The sequence below is a fragment of the Dendronephthya gigantea genome, unplaced genomic scaffold, assembly GCF_004324835.1.
Source record: "Dendronephthya gigantea isolate DGI-Jeju-01 unplaced genomic scaffold, DenGig_1.0 000042F, whole genome shotgun sequence".
NCBI classification, from domain to species: domain Eukaryota; kingdom Metazoa; phylum Cnidaria; class Anthozoa; order Malacalcyonacea; family Nephtheidae; genus Dendronephthya; species Dendronephthya gigantea.
The window spans coordinates 1,367,333-1,386,914 of record NW_021163052.1 but is presented as its reverse complement, the minus strand read 5'-3'; the positions used below and the strand labels follow the sequence as shown (position 1 = coordinate 1,386,914).

The window sequence follows — 19,582 nt, the reverse complement described above, 5'->3', positions numbered from 1 at the left end:
TTTCCTTTTGGACGATGCAAAGTTCGGAGTTGGAAATGTCTTTGGTTGTGATATAGCTACCGATATAACTCATAAATATCTTCGTATTTTTTACCGCCACGGTTCCCACAGCGTTTGAAATTTCATGATTTTTCAGTGTGTTAAGCATCCGGCCATATACATTTGAAGCATAATTATAATTGCATAATTATACCATCGAGCCATTTTATGAAATTTTCACCAATTCCTTGGGTCAAGAAGCGGACGCTGCCCACGAACGCGGACGCAAAATGTCTCAAATTTCTGGTAATGCGTTAACTCCGGCGTGCCGCGCACGTGCCAGTCTTCAATATGAAGCTTCTGAACATAAACAATACAGTTCATACTCATTTAGATGCCTTGCAAACCTAAATGTTGTTCGATCGCAACATTCAGAAGCACGTCGTGCTTTAAAAAGTATAGAAGTTCAATTGTTTAAAAATGCAAATAAACTGCAAGATACGTTCACTTTGTCTTACACTTTGGAATTCGTGCTTATATTAAATCTTCTATCCCGGCTGTGCAAACTGCGACATGTCAACGCGCCCATTCACGTCCACATCTTGTTAATTAAACGGCGAAATAGCAGCGATATTATTAAAATAGGAGCAGAATCTACATGTATTAATATTCAAAAGAACGGTTTATTCCTCTTGGAGGAATTGCCATATCATGCGAGCGAATTCAACTCGTGCATCGGAAAATCAGCCAAAGCTGTGCGCCACAACTCTTGGGAGACAAAACTGTGACGTAGTCACATACACATTTCAAATACTAGTATATTTCGCGCCAAAACACACTTGCGACGACGAAAAAAAAAGAAAAAACAAACAAAAAAAAACTAAGTTGAATTTTCAACTAATAACTAAAGCAGCTACTTTATTCGTTTGTGATTATAACTACAAAATCATCAGTGACGATTGCAAGATGTAAAAATTAGGTTTAATCTTTACCTCCTGCGTGCAATAAGTTTAAGTATAAAATGTAGCTGTAGCGAATGTTGCAGAAAATTGTCCGTTAGAGTGCAATTATGTGCGACGATTATATTTATATCTTTTTATGTCTTCGGTAATGACATTTATATTCACTATTTGTGCAATTTTCAGCCGTTTTCTTGTTGAATTTCGCTAGATATAGAACTGGCAGCTATTGATGGTTTTATTTTATGTAGTGAGTTTATTCCACATTACTTTTTTCCTCACTACTCTGCTCTATTCCAATGGCAGCTTCATCCAGCATTTTCAGTGAAATATTTTCCATATCCGTCAAAATTTGGTTTAGAGAACCAATGGTATGCTTCCAAGCACAGCATATGCAACAAGTGCACTTTTCCTTTTGTATTGTGTAGAATTCTCTTATTTTTGTTATGAATTCTTTTTTCATTTTTCTAAATTCTTCAGAATCATCCTCTGGAAGTCCAAGCTGAGATCGATAAAGTTTGATCTTCTTCTTAATTTGACACTTGCTGATTGAATGCGAAATAAGTCCGCAAGCAATAATATCAGGTAGAAATAAGCTAATAAAAGTAAGCTTCACCTTCCATAGTCGACCTGCAAGAAAATATGACAAATATAATGGACCTTTTGCATTATAGGCAACTTTTTGATCTATGCGAGATAATCCAATCAAATCACCACAGCTGAAAAGAGCGTACTAAAATTAGTAAAAATGCAAAGTTTGGTTGCGAAATGTCGTAAAATACGGAAAATATGGCCTTGCAAAGTTTGCAAATTTGTATACTTTAGTCTAACGAACGGAAATTGCTACCATTTTTGGCCCGAATGTGATAGCAATTTCCGTGCGTTAAACTAAAGTATACAAATTTGCAAACTTTGCAAAGCCATATTTTTGGCATCTTATGACATTTCGCAACCAAACTTTGCATTTCTACTAATTTCAGTACGCTCTTTTCAGCTGTGGTGATTTCATTGGATTATCTTGCATAGATAAAAAAAATGTCTATAATGCAAAAGGTCCATTAACATCAACACAGGCAAAGACAAAAACTTTCACACGCCTTGGACATTTTTGTATTTTTAATTTACCAATGGACGACTTGCGCTTTAGATTAACTTTTGATTGAAGTAATAAGAAGAAAATAAGTCACCACATCTAGTAAGACCGTACTTGAGTTAGTGCAAATGCAAAGTTTCGCAGTGAAATTTTGTAAAATGTGGAAAATGTAGCCATGCAAAGTTGGCATATTTTGTATACTTTTGTATTACGTGCGGAAATGTGAAACTAAATTATAGTTAGCTACAAACTTCCTGCCGTAATACAAAAGCATACAGAAATCGACAACATCGCATGGCTATATTTTCCGTAATTCACTGACAACAATTCGCAGCCAAACTTGGTAGTTTTATTAATCTTAGTAAGCTCTTTCAGAAAATTTCCTTTTCACCGCTTAGATGGATTATTAGCCTAAAGCGCAAATCGTCCACTTTTGGAATAATATTTTTCCCTAGATTTTTCCCACACGCCTGCATATATCTTTTGGAAGTCCTAGAAATGTTCAAAAAAACTTAGATTGAATACAGTACTTTCCAGAAATAACCTAACAAAAACCGCGGTTAACCTATAGGTCAATTAAATCTCGGGCTGATCGCGGTTGAACCGAGGTCAAACCGCGATCGAACCGCGGTGAGACAGAGGTTAAACTTCGGACTAACTTGGTTTGACAGACATTTCCTAAGATGTTTTCGATATGATTACTGTGTTGTCTTTCTCAGCTGTTCATAACAACAATCACGCTCGTATTTTTTCTCTTCCGCGGTCATCTGCGGTTTCTGTAAGTCAACCGCAATCAAAGTGCGACCGAACCACAACCTAACCGCATGCAGCCGAACCGCAACCAAGCCCTACCACTAATATACTTTGAACAACACAGGTTTAACTGACTTAGCTATAGGGTTAAGGATTTTAACGCAGGTTTAACACTACCCGGGCTTCGTGCAACGCATATCAACCGAGTAGCCAAAAGTTAAGCATTTTTAACCCTGGGTTAGAGTTAAACGGCTTTTGAACAAAGGATAAGAGAATAACAACCAAGACCGTTTATAGAGCTACATGTAGGCGAAACCGGGAGATATTTTACAATGTACAAACATAAGTAATTTAGGCTTTTTAGCTTTTAGGTATACTTACAAGGTAAATCACTTATATTTGCTTATAAAATATAATACACCGCGTAAGTATTTAATACTGCAAAGCTTTCGGTCCGTTAACCTGGGCCTTCATCAGTGCAATCGTTATTATTATTATAACACTGATGCACTGATGAAGGCCCGGGTTAATGGATTGAAACTAAGAAAGTTTTGCAGTATTAAATACTCACGTGGTGTACCTACAAGCAAAATTACTTATCGTCTGTCACCATGCAAACATACAAGAATATTGTACAAATATTGTTAGCGTTTTAGATATCTTATTTTACACAATTAATATTAGTTTTTGCGTCCTTTGTCATGAATTCTATTCCCTTCGAAGGCTACTTTATCTTACAGTTAAAAGCTCGTAAGAAATAAGAACTATTAAGTCAAAAATCAACGCCTTATCTTTTAACTAAATGCGTTTGGTTACTATATGGCTGCACATCCTTAATAGCTATTGAACAATAATCAAAATACCTATAATATTTATATATACATGATGATTATGTACCTCAGTTTACGGCATGCACATGCATCGTGACAATAACATGTCGTGCATGTGAATATATATAATTTAGATACTTGACAATAGCATCCTTTGTTTATCACAATAGTTATATGAACAATTTTTAAACGAAATGTTGACTTTTGCACATGCCATACCTTATTCGCTTAACAGGTCTTTTATAACAAGAAATGCCGGCGATATACAACGTCTTTATGCAATACGGATGTTAAAAGCAAGTTCAGTATATTCGGCCGACATACAGTTTTGTGCAACGAAAGGGAAAATAGATCAGGGCCTTTTTTAACATATATACTGGGGGGGCCAAGGCCCCCCCACCCTCCATGTTGCCCCCCCCCAGTTCACTATTTTGGCCCCCCAGTGAAAATCCCCTTTTTGAAAGATATTAACAAAAAATGAAGAATATTGAATAATAATTTAGCTCTGCGACAGTGTATTACTATTAGCACTCTTGTATTCTGTAACCCAACCTTTGTCGAATGTAACTCGACGAATGTTATTTGTCGAGACAGTCGAGCACAAAAACGGCTTAAATAGACAAATAGATTCATCAATGATCAATCATTTTTCTGTTGTAATGTACAATATTTCAAATGCATCTTTACCTTTACAAATATACATGGATATTTGAGTGTACAGAGATTATCCAGTTTAAAGAAAATATTCTTCAGACTGGAAAATACACTAAACTGTCAAATATACACTCCATTACTCCCTGTTGATATTGACACACATGTTGTACCTTTGATATTACATTTGGTAAGACGTAAGTTAACTTTATATTTTTTGTGCGTTTTCCATATTTTTATCTGAGATACAAATACAGTTTTTAGAATAAATTTGAAGGCTAAGAATATAGGAAACGGCGTTTCTTGACTATACTGATTTCAAAAATCTCCCGGGTGCCCCCTAGCTTTCGGCCATGATCGACATTCCTGCTTCTTTCCGCTAGTGGGGAAGCCCTTTTTTGCCAATGGCCCACCCACTCGAAATTTCTTAAAAAAGGCCCTGAAATAGATTGCTTACCCTCTCACGGCGTTGACAAAGGCAGATTTTCCACAACCACTTGACCCAACTAAGGCAAAATTTTGGACAATAAACTACCCATTTAACTTAAATTTATACCCGTCTACAGTATGTACATGTCTGCTTCCGTTTCAATAATAGGGAGCTTTAGCAGTGACTACGAGTACGACTACGAGTGCGAGATTCGTCATTCTCGTGCGTTGTTTGCTTACGCCATCAGCCAAAACTCGTAGTCGTTGGGCTTTCGAGTACGAAATTTGCCAAAAACTCGTACTCAAAAGCCCAACGACTACGAGTTTTGTCTGAGGCGTAAGCAAACAACGCACGAGAATGACGAATCTCGTACTCGTAGTCGTACTCGTAGTCACTGCTAAAGCTCCCTAATAGTTCGTTCAAAGCGGTTGCCAACTGTACTGACGTTCAAGCTTATAATTCTTATGCTAATCAGTTCTAAGAAAACCCTCTCTCGCTTTGAATGGCAGAAGCAAAATGTAGCTATAATGGATCGTTTGCATTAATTTTTAACTTCAGGGCCCGTTGTTCAAAAGCCGGTTAACGCTAACCTATATGGTTAAATTTTAAACTTCTTTAGAGTTGCGCCGCAGAAAGCCCGGTTTCGTTAACCCTGACTTAAAATTGATAAAAAAATTTAACCCATATACATATATAGCATGCATGTGATTTTAGCATGCATGTGATTCATGCATGAGGGTTAAACCTCGGCCTAACTCGGTCTGACATACATTTCTTAAGATTTTTCTTTTTGGTTATTGTGTTGTCGTTCTCAGCTGTTCATAACATTTCGTTCGGAAGCGAACGGCCACTGCGAAGGTATTTTTCCCCTTGCGGTCGTCTGCGGTTTCTATCGGTTGACCGGAACCGAAGCGCGAACGCAGTGTTAGGTTATTTCTGGACAGTACTGTATTCATAATCAAGAACATTAAATCATAAAAGGTATCGAAAAACATTAATCTTTAGAAAATCCAAAGATTTACTCAACTTAGTGGAAACTATGTATTGCACATTAGATCATGCACTAGCAGCTAGAATTATAATAAATTCGACTATACTACCAGATCCTCGGTCATGTTTCAAAATCTCAACAGGAAGCCTATTGAACCTCAAAAAACGCAATCATTTCATGACAACATAAAGCCATTAAAGGCCTCCCTCCATAAGGCATAGGAGAATTATGCTAAACTTGCGAAAATAGTGGTTATGAACTGCGTCATTATAATTTAAAGCTAATCCATATAATTATAACTTACTATACCCAATCACTTCAACTCTGCTATATGAATCAAATTCTGAGCAAACAAACAACTATTATATGAAATACAAACACCATAGAGTTCATATTGAGTTATGCGCCAATCATACTGTAATATGTCATTGTATGAGATGTTTTCCAAATTTTTCATTGGTGTAAACACAGCAAAGACTTTATCTTAATTCCAGACTTACCTCGAAATATTTCCACCTTTTTTCTTATAATATTTTTTGATTTGAACTTCACCGGCCACGTTTTTGCTGCTTTCTGAAGGGTAGGCAAGTTTTTCATGATGACATCGACCAAGAGTCTAAAATCCCATCTATCTTTGTAGTGGCTGCTAACGAGGAAGATCTCGCCTTCACGAATGCCCAAAGCTTTTAAATTTTGGAAATAGTTATCCCGAACTTCTGCCAATACGTCGTTGATATCACGATTTTTTCTTTTGGCTTCGTTCTCTTCATCCAGGTCCACTTTCGTACGCACTAAAAGAAACGATTTTTCCATGGACTTGATTTTCCGCGCTATCTCGAGTTCTTCTGCTCTAAATCTCGTTTCTGTCAAAATCAAAAACGAATCGCACGACTTAAATTCGTCTGAATATATTTTTTCCTTGATTGCAGGTAGATCCACCAAAATTATTCTCGGTTCGTCGGGATAAGGATAAAAGGCAGGTTCATTTTTTTTTTCAAAAATGCCTGTTTTTGCCGCCTGTTCGTCGTTGTCATCAATTCTGTGAAAGAAAATTGATAGGAATAATCAGCAAAAATATGAATGTTTTGAAAACCGGGTTCTATGTGTTCTAATGTACATGGATGAGGATGTTTTGATCAAGGGGAAGGCTGGGAAAAGATTGTATTAGCAATAGGCAAATATTGCAACTGATAGACAAAATGAAAGTTGCCAATAAATACAATTTCCACGTCCTTAATGTTGTCTGTATAATGAGCATGCACAATATACGGAACGGAATAAACTTGTTTTAAAGTCCTTTTTTTATTGCATGATATGTTCGGATTTACATATTGTTTGGGTTTCCCAAGTGGGCATGCAACGACTGTATTAAACGGCTAAAATTTTATTGGAATGTCATGCAGTTATTGCGATATAATATATAAATATGGATTGTACGGAGAAAAAGTACTTAATCGATAGAAAGATATATTGATATAACAACAAGTTTTCAGAGCGTATAAGAAACGCAAACTGAGAATAAAATGCCAAATAATTCTGCAAAAGTGATATCGTTTGAACTTCGCACAGCAGAGACGCAGACCATAATCGTTTACTACCCTCTTTAGAGACTACGTGGAACGTCGATTAACAAAATTATACATGCTTCGCAACCGGAAATACGAAAGTGACCTGCTGTTATATGAATACATACTATAATATGGTTTATTGTCAAATTTGAATAAGCTTTTATATCGCGATATCGAAACTAAAAATATATGACGATTGCGTTTTCTCGTTTTTTTGTACAATGAGTTTACACATGGTTCCCATACACCCGCAGTTTAGTGTCCTTAGAAACTTACGAATTTCATAGCTAACACACGAGACATGAAAACCACTACCGACCTTGCAAATATATGTAACTTCGATGGTTTGTTGTGACAAGATGGCTTATGTGTATGTAAAGCGTATTTGTAGCTATTAAACTAAAAGAAAGTTAACTCCAGCTGCAAACGGACTAAGTGTGATATAGATACTTATTACTGCATCTCTTACCCTCTAAAAGCGTTAATAAAACTTGATTTCCCGACTTTTGTCGTTCCTGTGACGCCAATTTTAATTTGTACATCTCGAAAGTTCTCGAGTTTTTCTTTCATTAATTTCTTCGCTCCCACGACGCCTTTCTCTTCAATAAAACATTTAGTACTATCCTCTTCTTTGTCGATACTTCCATAGTCCGGTTTGCCCTATTTTGGTTTAGACGTAGATGATCCCATAGCGAATTAGAGCGTTCGCAGTAATTTGAGCGTTGGCGTGTTTGTGAAAACGAAACTGGCAGAGCGTATCAACTACAATACTACATTATTATGTTAAAATCTGAAATGTACATGTCAAATGAATGAAGATAGCAGTTGATTGGTTTATTTGGCAGGGATATTCTTCTTAGATTAAATAATTTTCCAAATCACATTCATATTCCTCTAGCGGTCGCGGAGTGCCGTACGAGTGTATTAGTCTATTATAAATCTGCTGAGAGATTTCATTAGACTTTATTCGTACTTATATTGCACTGCAAAATAAAACAAATTACACTAACAAAAGATAGAACTACAGAAAACAGGGATTGGAAACGAACACATGATCAGTGGCGTAGCCAGCACGATAATTGAGGGGGGGGGATATTCATGCATGCATTTCAGCAAGAAAATTTTTAAAATTTATTGCTTTAGATCCTTGCTTTTCAAGTTGTTTTGAGAGCGATTGACATAACATTTAGCGAAGCAATTGCCGCTGTCTTTCTTCAACGTATGAAACACCAAAACGCATAACACTAAAACTATATTGTAATGAACGAAAACTTTTATGCATGAAAGTTTTGATCACATCTACAAGTGTTTATTACTACCACCTATATACAATTTCCAATCAGCAGTTTGAATTTCAAACTTTTTTTTTAACTACAGTAAATCCCCCCCACCCCACTTCCTACGTCCCTGTATCCATTGTTATAGAATTTTCGAATGGTTTGGACTTTCAAGTTCACATTTGTGAAGACCATTTCTTATTTTTTATTTAATATACCTTAAATAAGACACTATGGTATAAAAGTGCATGGGGGGACAATGACATATTCGTCCCCTCCTACTCCAAAAGTGAGGGACCTGTCCTCCCAGTCCTCCCATGATTTACGCCCCTTGCTTTCATTGAATGTATAACAATGGGGGGATAATTAGACATTCGTCCCCCCACAGTCCAAAAACTGGCCCCGTCCAAAAATTGGACCCGTCCCCCCTAGGATACAAAATAATTGTATTTAAATATTAACTTGGTATTTTCTATAGTCACCCTTTCACCGACCGTTCAAATGCATTGTCCCATATTACCAATGCCACTTCTTCCATTTCGTCTATAGATTGATTGAGAAAGTAGAATGTCGCAGCAAACGACAGACTGCCAGCGATCGCCAAGCCAATGAATGGAATGAACTTGGAAACCTGTTCAGCTCCAAGCAACCCTACGGCTGCTTTAGCTCCAAAGGATTTGATTAAATCAACAGCAGAAGACATTTGATATCTTGTAATAACGTCTTTAAACTTTTTTTCCAACAGTTCAAACGCTTCAGGAGCTGTGTTTTCAAGGCCAAATGCTCTGAAGTTCATATTCAGGGTAGCTTTAATTATTACGACATCAATAGCACATCCTATCCCGGGAAAAGGGATTGCCCCAGCACCACCAGATACGGCTGCCACGGCGACAGCTTTTGCTGTTCAAATTTGAAAAGAAATCTTTCAATATTGAAACAAATATACGTCAATGAATGATTTTTTGTTAATTGTTTGATGAAATTTGATTGCGATATCGGATTGAAATTTCTCACCATATGAAATATATTACCTAAATATATTACCTAAGCTATCTGAAAAACTGCATGATAACTTAATTATCTCATTAATCTCAATCTCTAATTGTATTATCTTTCATTTTTGAGAGACGACTATATGCTTCCAACAACGGTTTACTCTATTCCTGTGGTATTTTGTGAGCCTAAGCAACAAGGATATATAGGACCTGTTTGCCTCGTCCCTCTCTGCGCGCCCCTATGAGGATATAGATTTGAAATATCTTAATTTTATGGCTAGCAAACAAAAATCACTATAAATACTGCATGACATTTTTCGACTGCTATATATTCTGAACTGACTCCCAAACCCGACTTGATATCATTTTAGCTCATACAAGATTATACAATTGACACCTTTGACTTCATGATTATGTTGAAAAATTATGTAGAAAATCGTTATAAAATTCGATATACGGGGTGAATCTTGAAATTTTAAAGCGCAAATATTATGCATTTAAAAAACGAAGAATCCGGATAGATAGATACATAGCATAAGATGAAAACACCCAGCAATTTGCGTACCTTTAAGAAACCTCGCCTTTCTTTTTAGGCACTCCCGTGTAATATTTGTTAACGATATCGTCAGGCACTCTCTCTGAAGAATAGGTAACGCGTCGCTAATGGCTAGGATAAGACGGTCGAAATCCCATTTGTTTGTATCGTAGTTACTAATCAGAAAGACTTCTTTTTCACTGCATATTAAATCCGTAACATTTTCAAAGCAATTTTTTTTAATCTTCTCCAAAGTTTCTTCTTCGTTGATTGGTTTTCCTCCCTTTTTAGGGGTGAGGTCAACATCGATCTTGGTACGGATAAGAAAAAATGATTTGCCCATTTCTTTAACTTTCTTTGCAAGTTCCAAATCGGCGTTCCTGAAGCGGAATGCGGTAAAAATGAGGAAGGTGTCGTAATCGGCAAAACCAACTTTTCTACAATAGGTTGCAAGATCAGGATACTTAGGTGTGCCGATGCCAGGTAGGTCTACGAAGATAATGTTTTGATTGCTAGGGTGCTGGTATTCTGTTGGTGCCACCGTTGCTTCAACAACATCTACTTTTGCAGCTCGTTCATCGTCATCTGTAAGTCTGTACATAATAACTGCGTGTTTTTTTATTGAAGATACAGTACTGTCTAGAAATAACACTCAGTGGCGTAGTCAGTCAATGAACACCAAAATATTAGCATTGCGAGACAAATCGTCAGGCTGGCTACGCCAATGATAACACTGCGGTTGTGGTTAGGTTGCGGTTCGGTTTCGGTCGACCGATAGAAACCGCAGACGGTTGCCGTTCGCTTCCGAACGGAATTTTATGAAGAGCTGAGAACGACAACACAATAATCATATGGAAAACATCTTCAGAAATGTTTGTTAGACCGAGTTAGACCGAGGTTTAACCTGCGATCAGACCGATGTTTGACCTACGTTAACCCCCTTTTTTGTTATAGGTTATTTCTGGACAGTACTGTATATCAGATAATGTTACTAGAAATACATGCATGCAGCAACCCCTCGTTATTTCAAACCAAATACACAATTTCCTGAGTTAACCTGACCTAAACTTATATTATGAAATGACACAAAACTCAAATCAGTCTTATTATATTTTACCGAGTATATTATAGCTAATGTTTCCATCATTCAATACAAAAATAATCATAAAGCTAGTGTAAACATTGCCCGTTCAATTTTGCTGCATTATACCATGCCAGCAATTAAGTAACGGTTTAAAATCGAAGTTTCAAACAATTAAAACAGTACAAAATCTTCACAGACAAAGAAAAAACTTCAAATGTTATTTTATTCTGTAATTGCAGTCGACGCCGGCGGCTAAAAGTTTTATACTTTATAAATGTAGTGTGTATTTTTGATACCAAAATTCAAATTACACTTTCAAAAACACTTTTTGAAGTTAAAGCAAAGGTGTAATAGCCTTTAACAGGTTTATGCGTTTGCATAAAAAGCTGAAAATTTTACAAATAAACGCCATACAAAGCTGAAAAGTATACAAATACGGCTTTCTTATCGCGAAACAAATACGAAATAAACAAAGTAAACACGTACCCTTTGTCTTTGAAAACATTTATAAGTTTGCAGATTATGAATTATTCCTCTTACACGGCTTTGTCTTGACCGTATCCACGTTCATCTTTGCTAACTGTCATGCTTCATATATCTTGTTTCTTCTCGTTTTACTTTCTTTGCACCAAGTTTATGAAACGCTTTTACAAAAATGTTTACGAAATGACAGTTAATTTAAATTGCTGACGTTCTCATTGAAATACAAACTTTCTGTCTTAGCCAATCAGAACGTTCGTTGATAACCAGACGTTACTCGCGCATGCGCATAACTTACAAAACCACCCAACGTCGACCGTCCATGACAAAGAATTTGGACAACTTTGGATTCGGCTATGTTCTACCGGGTTCCGGGTGTAATTCCTAATCTCCGAGCGGAATTAGTACCCTCGCAGGCGCTCCGCGCCCGCTGGGGGATTATACGAAATAGATACAATTAGTTTTAACAGGAAACGTTGACAAACCACTCGCTTCTCGAACATCTTGCTTATCCCTCGCCGCCTAGTCAGTGTTGCGAGAAATTGTTAGTGCATACATAAAAAGATATGTTAGATATTGCTCGGGGAAAGGTATGCTTTTTGGTGCATACACAATGTCTCTGAGATTGAAAAAATATGCTTGTACGCGAACTATACGGTATACGGTTCATCTCAAAACTAGTATATTGTCACATTAATATCATCATTATCGAAGACATATAAGCAAAATCACTGATAAGCATAAGCAAAATTCTTCGTCCTTTGGCATGGCCAAGATTGAACTTTAAAATTTTAAACATATCTACAGTTTTATAAAGAAACGATAATTACCCTCTTATGGCATTCATGAATGCTGACTTTCCAACACCAGCCTCTCCAGTTATTCCAAAGCGAATTTTCACCTCTTTTGATCCCTCAAGCTTTTTCTTGAGAAAATTTTCAACATCTGTTACACCATTTTCATTAACGTATGTTCTCGTATCATCCATATATTGATCTACTAAATCTGCTGTCGTGTCTAGAGGAATTCAAAATCCGAAATAGTCAATTTTCGTGACATTCGAAAGTTCAAAAGCACTGGCAGCTGTGTCTTGTGAAGGAAGCTGATATGTAGGGAATAAAAAAATTAAGATGCTTGGAATTTACGTATGGTAGTTAGGTAAGAAAGTATCACTGCGCTACCGTTTTCGACCAATTGACAAAAATTATAGTCTATTATAACTGGTTCTTTCAACAACAAGGAAGGCTAATTAGGCCATCATGACAACACACTACCTGTTGTTATAGCCCGTATCAATTGGGGAAATTCCCATTTGTCTGGATCGTAGTTACTGATAAGAAATATATTTTCACGTGATAAACTCGTTCTTTTGAGAACAAAATCACGGATACTTGTCATTAACTCTTCTTCTCTAATCTCACTTTTACGTTTTTCCGACATGTATTCAATGTCCATTTTTGTACAAATGAGAAAGAATGACTTTTTCGCAGATTTGACTTTCTCTATTAATGCGATATCAAATTTTGTTACTCTGGGCGAAATAAATATCAGAAATCTTTCAAATTTATCCAGTTTGAATCGCTTCCAATACAGTTCAAGATTGGGATATTTGTCTGTGCCATAACCAGGTAGATCCCACAAGCTGACAAGGGGGTTTTGGCACATGTACTCAATGGGTTCTCCCCCTGTTTCCACAACATCAACCCTTGCTGCGTTCTCGTTTGCGTCGTTGATACTAGAAAAGAAATTAATACACATTTTTTAATAAATTTGTTCCTATGGCAGCATTTTGAAAACAGTTCAGAGCGCATGTTTAAACTTTTCTTTTCATCTGCACGTATTATGCACAGTCTTTCCGCAAGGCATAGACCACATCGTGGAGCTCGAGGAGATCTTGGGATGGCTCGTTTTAAGGTTGACCATTTCACACACACTTTTCTTCCGCTTCTTTTCAGTTTCCAGACATACTTAGAAAGTTCCGTTTCAGTTGCGTACAGTTCGTTTTTAACTGAATCCTTATGGTTTCTGTAGCGTTCTTTAAAAGAGGTAGTCGTCATTCCGATGTACTCTTTAGCGTCATTGTCATCGTCTGTAGTAACTGTAGCTTTGTACACGATGTTTTTTGTGTTGCAGTTTCCTTGTAATGGACATTCGGACTTGATTCGGCTATTGCATTTCGGCTTACTCGTTTCTTCCGTTGGGGTTAAGTTGGTTAGCAGTTGTTGATTATGTGCCGAGATCACGCTCTTGACATTTCCCATACACGAATAGCTTACTTATTTTTATTGTGTTTCTGTTAAAAATTTTGAGTAGCATGCACGTTAGATTTAGGGAAATGCTTGTCAATCAGCTTCAGGAATCTTTGTGCGACGTTGGTGTGCACGTTTTTGCTGTATGGTGGGTTGAACCATAATTATGATGCTCCTTTGTCGTTTTCTAGGGTTTTTTGGGTGGGTTAAATTCGTCGGTTGAATAAACTAATTTGGTGTTATAATGGCTGCGTTTAAGAGCACTTTCATAGGATGGTGGGGACGAGTCGAAGGATTATTTGTCGGATGAGAGGGTGGATAACTGATATAAGAAGCTGTTTTATGACTGCAGGAGAGTGGTTTTATCTGCTGTCAAGGAAAAGGGGTTCGTTGTTAGGTTTCCTGTAAGGGTGGGTTTCAATTTCCAGTTTCAAGGTTATAGGCGTTACGTCTAGGACGTTCACGATGTGGTTATGGGAAATGTCAAGAGCGTGATCTCGGCACATAATCAACAACTGCTAACCAACTTAATCACAACAGAAGAAACGAGTAAGCCGAAATGCAATAGCCGAATCAAGTCCGAATGTCCATTACAAGGAAACTGCAACACAAAAAACATCGTGTACAAAGCTACAGTTACTACAGACGATGACAATGACGCAAAAGAGTACATTGGAATGACGACAACTTCTTTTAAAGAACGCTACATAAACCATAAGAAGTCAATTAAAAACAAACTGAACGCAACTGAAACGGAACTTTCTAAGTATGTCTGGAAACTGAAAAGAAGCGGAAGAAAAGTGTGTGTGAAATGGTCAATCGTGAAACGAGCCATCCCAAGATCTGGAGCTCCACGATGTGGTTTATGTCTCGCGGAAAAACTATGTATAATACGTGCAGATGAAAAGAAAAGTTTAAACAAGCGTTCTGAACTGTTTTCAAAATGCTGCCATAGGAAAAAGTTTAATGCCGGAAATTTTAGGCGCGTGCACAAGCATAAGCGCGTGAGAGACGAGTAACCGTTGATGCATGACGTAATCAGTATTAAATAATTCAATAGCTATTAAGGATGTGTAGCCATATAGAAGCCAAACGTATTTAGTTAAAAGATAAGGCGTTGATTTTTGACTTAAATAGTTCTTATTTCTTACGAGCTTTTAACTGTAAGATAATGTAGCCTTCGAAGGGAATAGGATTCATGACAAAGGACGCAAAAACTAATATTACCCTTACGAAAAATCCACATGTTTTCACATGTGTGAAATTTCACATGTGGATTTGGAACCTGTGAAATTTCACATGTGAAGTTATGTGAAGGGCCATGTGAAATTTCACATGTGGATTTGGAACCTGTGATACTTCACATGTGAAATTTCATATATTCCTGATGCACATGTGAAATTTCACATGTGACATGTGAAGCCTGTCAAACAATGAAAATTTAATATATGACTTTGAAGAAGGTTTAAATAATTTATTTTTGTCTAATGACTTTTCGATCTACAAATTTCAAGTCTAATTAGTATAAAACATATATATTTACAAGAAAGTACAAAAACTTAGCAGTTAAATGTCCTCTGCAATATTGCTTCGTTTCTTCTTCACAATCCTTTCATCTTTGCACTTTTATGCCGCGGCGATTTTCACTGAAGATGCTGTTGCTTCGGAAAACCTTTTAATCACATGAGCTAAGATAAAACCAAACATGAGTGAGTTAACTTTGCAGCTTGCAGTACAAAAGAACATCTCCATTGCTAGTCATTATATATGCTACAAATTGTTTTAACCTACAAATGATCAACTGGTGTTTCTCAGGACTGATATGACTTAGCTATGGTTTTTCCATGACAGTCTTCACGTAAGAAGTGGTTGCACCAATAAAATGTTTAATCACATGGGCTATAAAAAAATAAATACTAAGGGCTAAGATTAGCAATATTCACAGATTGCATGGAACTTTACAATCACTTTTAAAACATAAATACAAGGGCTGTACTTACATATGATCAACTGGACTTTCACAAGATCTAACATAGGGCATATCCTTCCTTTTGTTTGCCAACAATATAATCAATAAAACTATATTGGAAAATCCAGCAACCCACTGGTTTCTAGAAAAAATAGAGTTCTGTTAAAGAAATTATATTTATACTTCATGAAAAAAGGATGGTTAAAATAATCGTAGGAATGATTTATTATAAATAGCACTGCTGTGGTTAACAGAGTTATAACCATCAGTTCATTTGACTGTAACCGCACTCTATTTAAAGGTCATTGCTGATTTAACTCTTCTTTTCTTAATTCAAGCATTAATTTTTGTTTTTTTCTCGAATTATCTTTTGTGTCTAGCTGATTATCTACTACCTCAGTCTTCCATATGCCCATCTGATGAATGATGTTCAAATGAAAAGCCCCAAACATAATTCTAATATACTGATATATGGGATTTAAATTCTAAATATCTAAATTCTGATAAGAATTAATATATTTCTATTGTTCTTTATAAAGGCTATTAAACCTGACACTGACAGTGCTATAACATGGGATGGTAGAGAAGGGAAATAGTAAATATGATGTTTAATAGAGTTATTATATATTTATGAGCAAGGTGATGGCTAGGCCTCCTGAGGCTAAGGCCTTCTCTTAGACTTATACGCACATGTATGCATGTGACACATGTAATGTTAAAGTGTTATATAGAATTCAACTGCATGTGTATTTGATATAGAAATACAGTAAACAAATATTCGCCATAAACATGTATGTAATGAAATGCAGCAAAATACTGATAGAAGCTTAACCTTACAGAAGCAGTGTTAAAATCTAAAAATTGTCCCTGATAAAAACACCTCTTTGGCCTTCAACCATTAATAGGACTTCTGCCTTGGGAAATCTAAGATTATAGTCTCCTGTGAGACATTTTGGGCAAGATTTAGCAACGCTAAAGAATTCCAAGTTACTTTAGTTACCCCTGCTATACAGGTTTCTTCGGCAGCAGACAAGTAGCTATATACAGATATAAAATAGAATCTATGCATCATAGCCCATTATCTACAAACTATTCATTAATAACACGTTAACCCTGCATGGCCCAAATCATAGTACGATGGACAAGACCAAAATACAATTATTCATATATAATGAGTAAAGTAATAAAGGCAAGGAGTGTCTTGTTAAACGTTTTTACGTTGGGAATAATATTCATCATAGCATAAACAAACACGCTCAGTGTAATGACAATATGTCATGTTTATACATCATATAGAACTCACCTTATAAAATATCGCAGATTTCCACCGATATATTGTATATTTTCTCATATCCCAAACGTCCATATCTTTATCAGTAATGTATAAAGTAAAAGTCAATATGCAATTGCCATGTTCGCAATAAAAAACCAAATTTTTTATTCGAGATTTCTTTGATATACGTTGTAGATTCCTTCGCACAAGTATTCAAATTTCCCGCATGGTCTAAGCTCGAAAGGCATAATGGGTAAATGGAATAATTAGGCTCATAGCGTCAGGCAATTCTACCTGCAGGCAGGCTTAACCTATCGGAAGATAAGATTTTCGTAGATAAAAGCGGCATTATAAATTATAATTAACTTTGTCCTACATTAACTATCGCTTGTCAGCAATGCGTAAAGCCTCTTTGCAAGAAAATACCGGAAAAAGTTCAAAATCAGGGAGCCTCATTCCTATGTATCATAATTCGTTTTCAATAATATTTCCCTTCATTTTAAGCTAAGATTAAACTATTTGCCTTTCTAACAATGCTTTTACCATAAGTGGCCCAAAATTGCGTTAGAAATTTTTCGGTAATTTGTCAATATAATGTAGTAATGTATAATTACATATGGTAGGAAGCTCTTTCTTTACGTTACGAACCTTACCACTTAGACTATGGGAAAATAAAAAATTGACAAATTACCGAAAAATTTCTCGCCAATTTTGGGCCTACTATGCTTTGACATGTGAAATATTTTCACATAGGAAATTTCACATTTAATTTCATGTGAAATCATTTCACATGTGAGATATCACATGTGGCTTTATGTGAAATCCTTTCACATGTGAAATGTCACATATGACTCATGTGAAATCATCTCACATGTGAAATGTCACATGTGATTTTATGTGAAATCCTTTCACATGTGAAATGTCACATGTGATTTCATGTGAAATACTTTCACATGTGGAACTTCACATGTGATATCATGTGAATTTTCAATTTCACATAACATCACATGACTTCACATGATTTCACATATGTGATTTCATGTGGAATTTTTGTAAGGGTAGTGTAATTGTGTAAAATATCTAAAACGCTAACAATATTTGTACAATATTCTTGTATGTTTGCATGGTGACAGACGATAAGTAATTTTGCTTGTAGGTACACCACGTAAGTATTTTATACTGCAAAGCTTTCGGAGTTTCGGTACGTTAACCCGGGTCTTCATCAGTGCATCAGTGTTATAATAATAATAACGATTGCACTGACGAAGACCCGGGTTAACGGACCGAAACTCCAAAAGCTTTGCAGTATTAAATACTTACATGGTGTACCTACAAGCAAAATTATTTCTCGACTGTCACCATGCAAACATACAAGAATATTGTACAAATATTGTTAGCGTTTTAGATATCTTATTTTACACAATTACACTAATATTAGTTTTTGCGTCCTTTGTCATGAATCCCATTCCCTTCGAAGGCTACTTTATCTTACAGTTAAAAGCTAGTAAGAAATAAGAACTATTTAGGTAAAAAATCAACGCTTTATCTTAAACTAAATACGTTAGGCTTCTACACATCCTTAATAGCTATTGAACAATAATAAAAATATCTAATATTTATATGTACATGATGAATCGTGACAATAACATGTCGTGTGAATATATATAATTTAGATACTTGACAGTAGCATCCTTCGTTTATCACAATAGTTATATGAACAATTTTTAAACGAAATGTTGATTTTTGCACATGCCATACCTTATTCGCTTAACAGGTCTTTTATAGCAAGAAATGGCGGCGATATACAACGTCTTTATGCAATACGGATGTTAAAAGCAAGTTCAGTATATTCGGCCGACATACACTTTTGTGCGACGAAAGGGAAGATAGATTGCTTACCCTCTCACGGCGTTGACAAAGGCAGATTTTCCACAGCCACTTGACCCAACTAAGGCAAAATTGACATTACTTATATATTTGCCTTCGGATGTTGCCCTTTTGGACGGTAAATTACCCATTTAACTTGAATTTACACCCGTCTACAGTATGTCTGCTTCCGTTACAATAGTTCGTTCAAAGCGGTTGCCAACTGTACTGACCTTCAAGCTTATAATTCTTATGCTAATCAGTTCCAAGAAAACCCTCTCTCGCTTTGAATAGCAGAAGCAAAATGTAGCTATATAATAGATCGTTTGCATTAATTTTGAATTTTAGGGCCCGTTGTTCAAAAGCCGGTTAACGCTAACCTATATGGTTAAATTTTAAACCTCTTTAGAGTTGCACCGCAGAAAGCCCGGTTTCGTTAACCCTGACTTAAAATTAATAAAAAAAATTAACCCATATGCATATACATATATAGCACGCATGTGATTTAACTTTTTCATACTGGGTTAACTTTCAAAATGATAACTATATAGCGGAAACACGTAGATATGGACTACATTAAACACTTTTAAAAGATTTTAT

The 19,582-nt window shown here is 36.1% G+C and overlaps 2 protein-coding genes across 3 annotated transcripts; both read right to left on the bottom strand.

The window, feature by feature from the left end:
* Positions 1-908: 908 nt before the first annotated feature.
* Positions 909-7,988, bottom strand: LOC114527021 (interferon-inducible GTPase 1-like). The gene is made up of 3 exons (XM_028548591.1): positions 7,724-7,988; positions 6,187-6,725; positions 909-1,568 (listed from the first exon to the last, which is right to left on the bottom strand). Exons 1-3 carry the CDS (start codon positions 7,822-7,824, stop codon positions 1,195-1,197), a joined length of 1,014 nt encoding a protein of 337 aa, XP_028404392.1. The 5' UTR covers positions 7,825-7,988; the 3' UTR covers positions 909-1,194.
* Positions 7,989-8,629: 641 nt separating this feature from the next.
* Positions 8,630-19,169, bottom strand: LOC114527020 (interferon-inducible GTPase 5-like). Of its 2 annotated transcripts, none has more exons than XM_028548589.1 (5): positions 19,016-19,169; positions 12,900-13,360; positions 12,456-12,642; positions 10,092-10,654; positions 8,630-9,431 (listed from the first exon to the last, which is right to left on the bottom strand). In XM_028548589.1, the coding sequence occupies exons 1-5, from the start codon at positions 19,132-19,134 to the stop codon at positions 9,010-9,012; spliced, it is 1,752 nt and encodes a 583-aa protein (XP_028404390.1). In that variant the 5' UTR covers positions 19,135-19,169; the 3' UTR covers positions 8,630-9,009. The 2 variants fall into 2 exon arrangements, with proteins under 2 accessions (XP_028404390.1, XP_028404391.1); XM_028548590.1 differs by lacking the exon at positions 19,016-19,169 and adding an exon at positions 18,875-19,007.
* Positions 19,170-19,582: the final 413 nt, after the last annotated feature.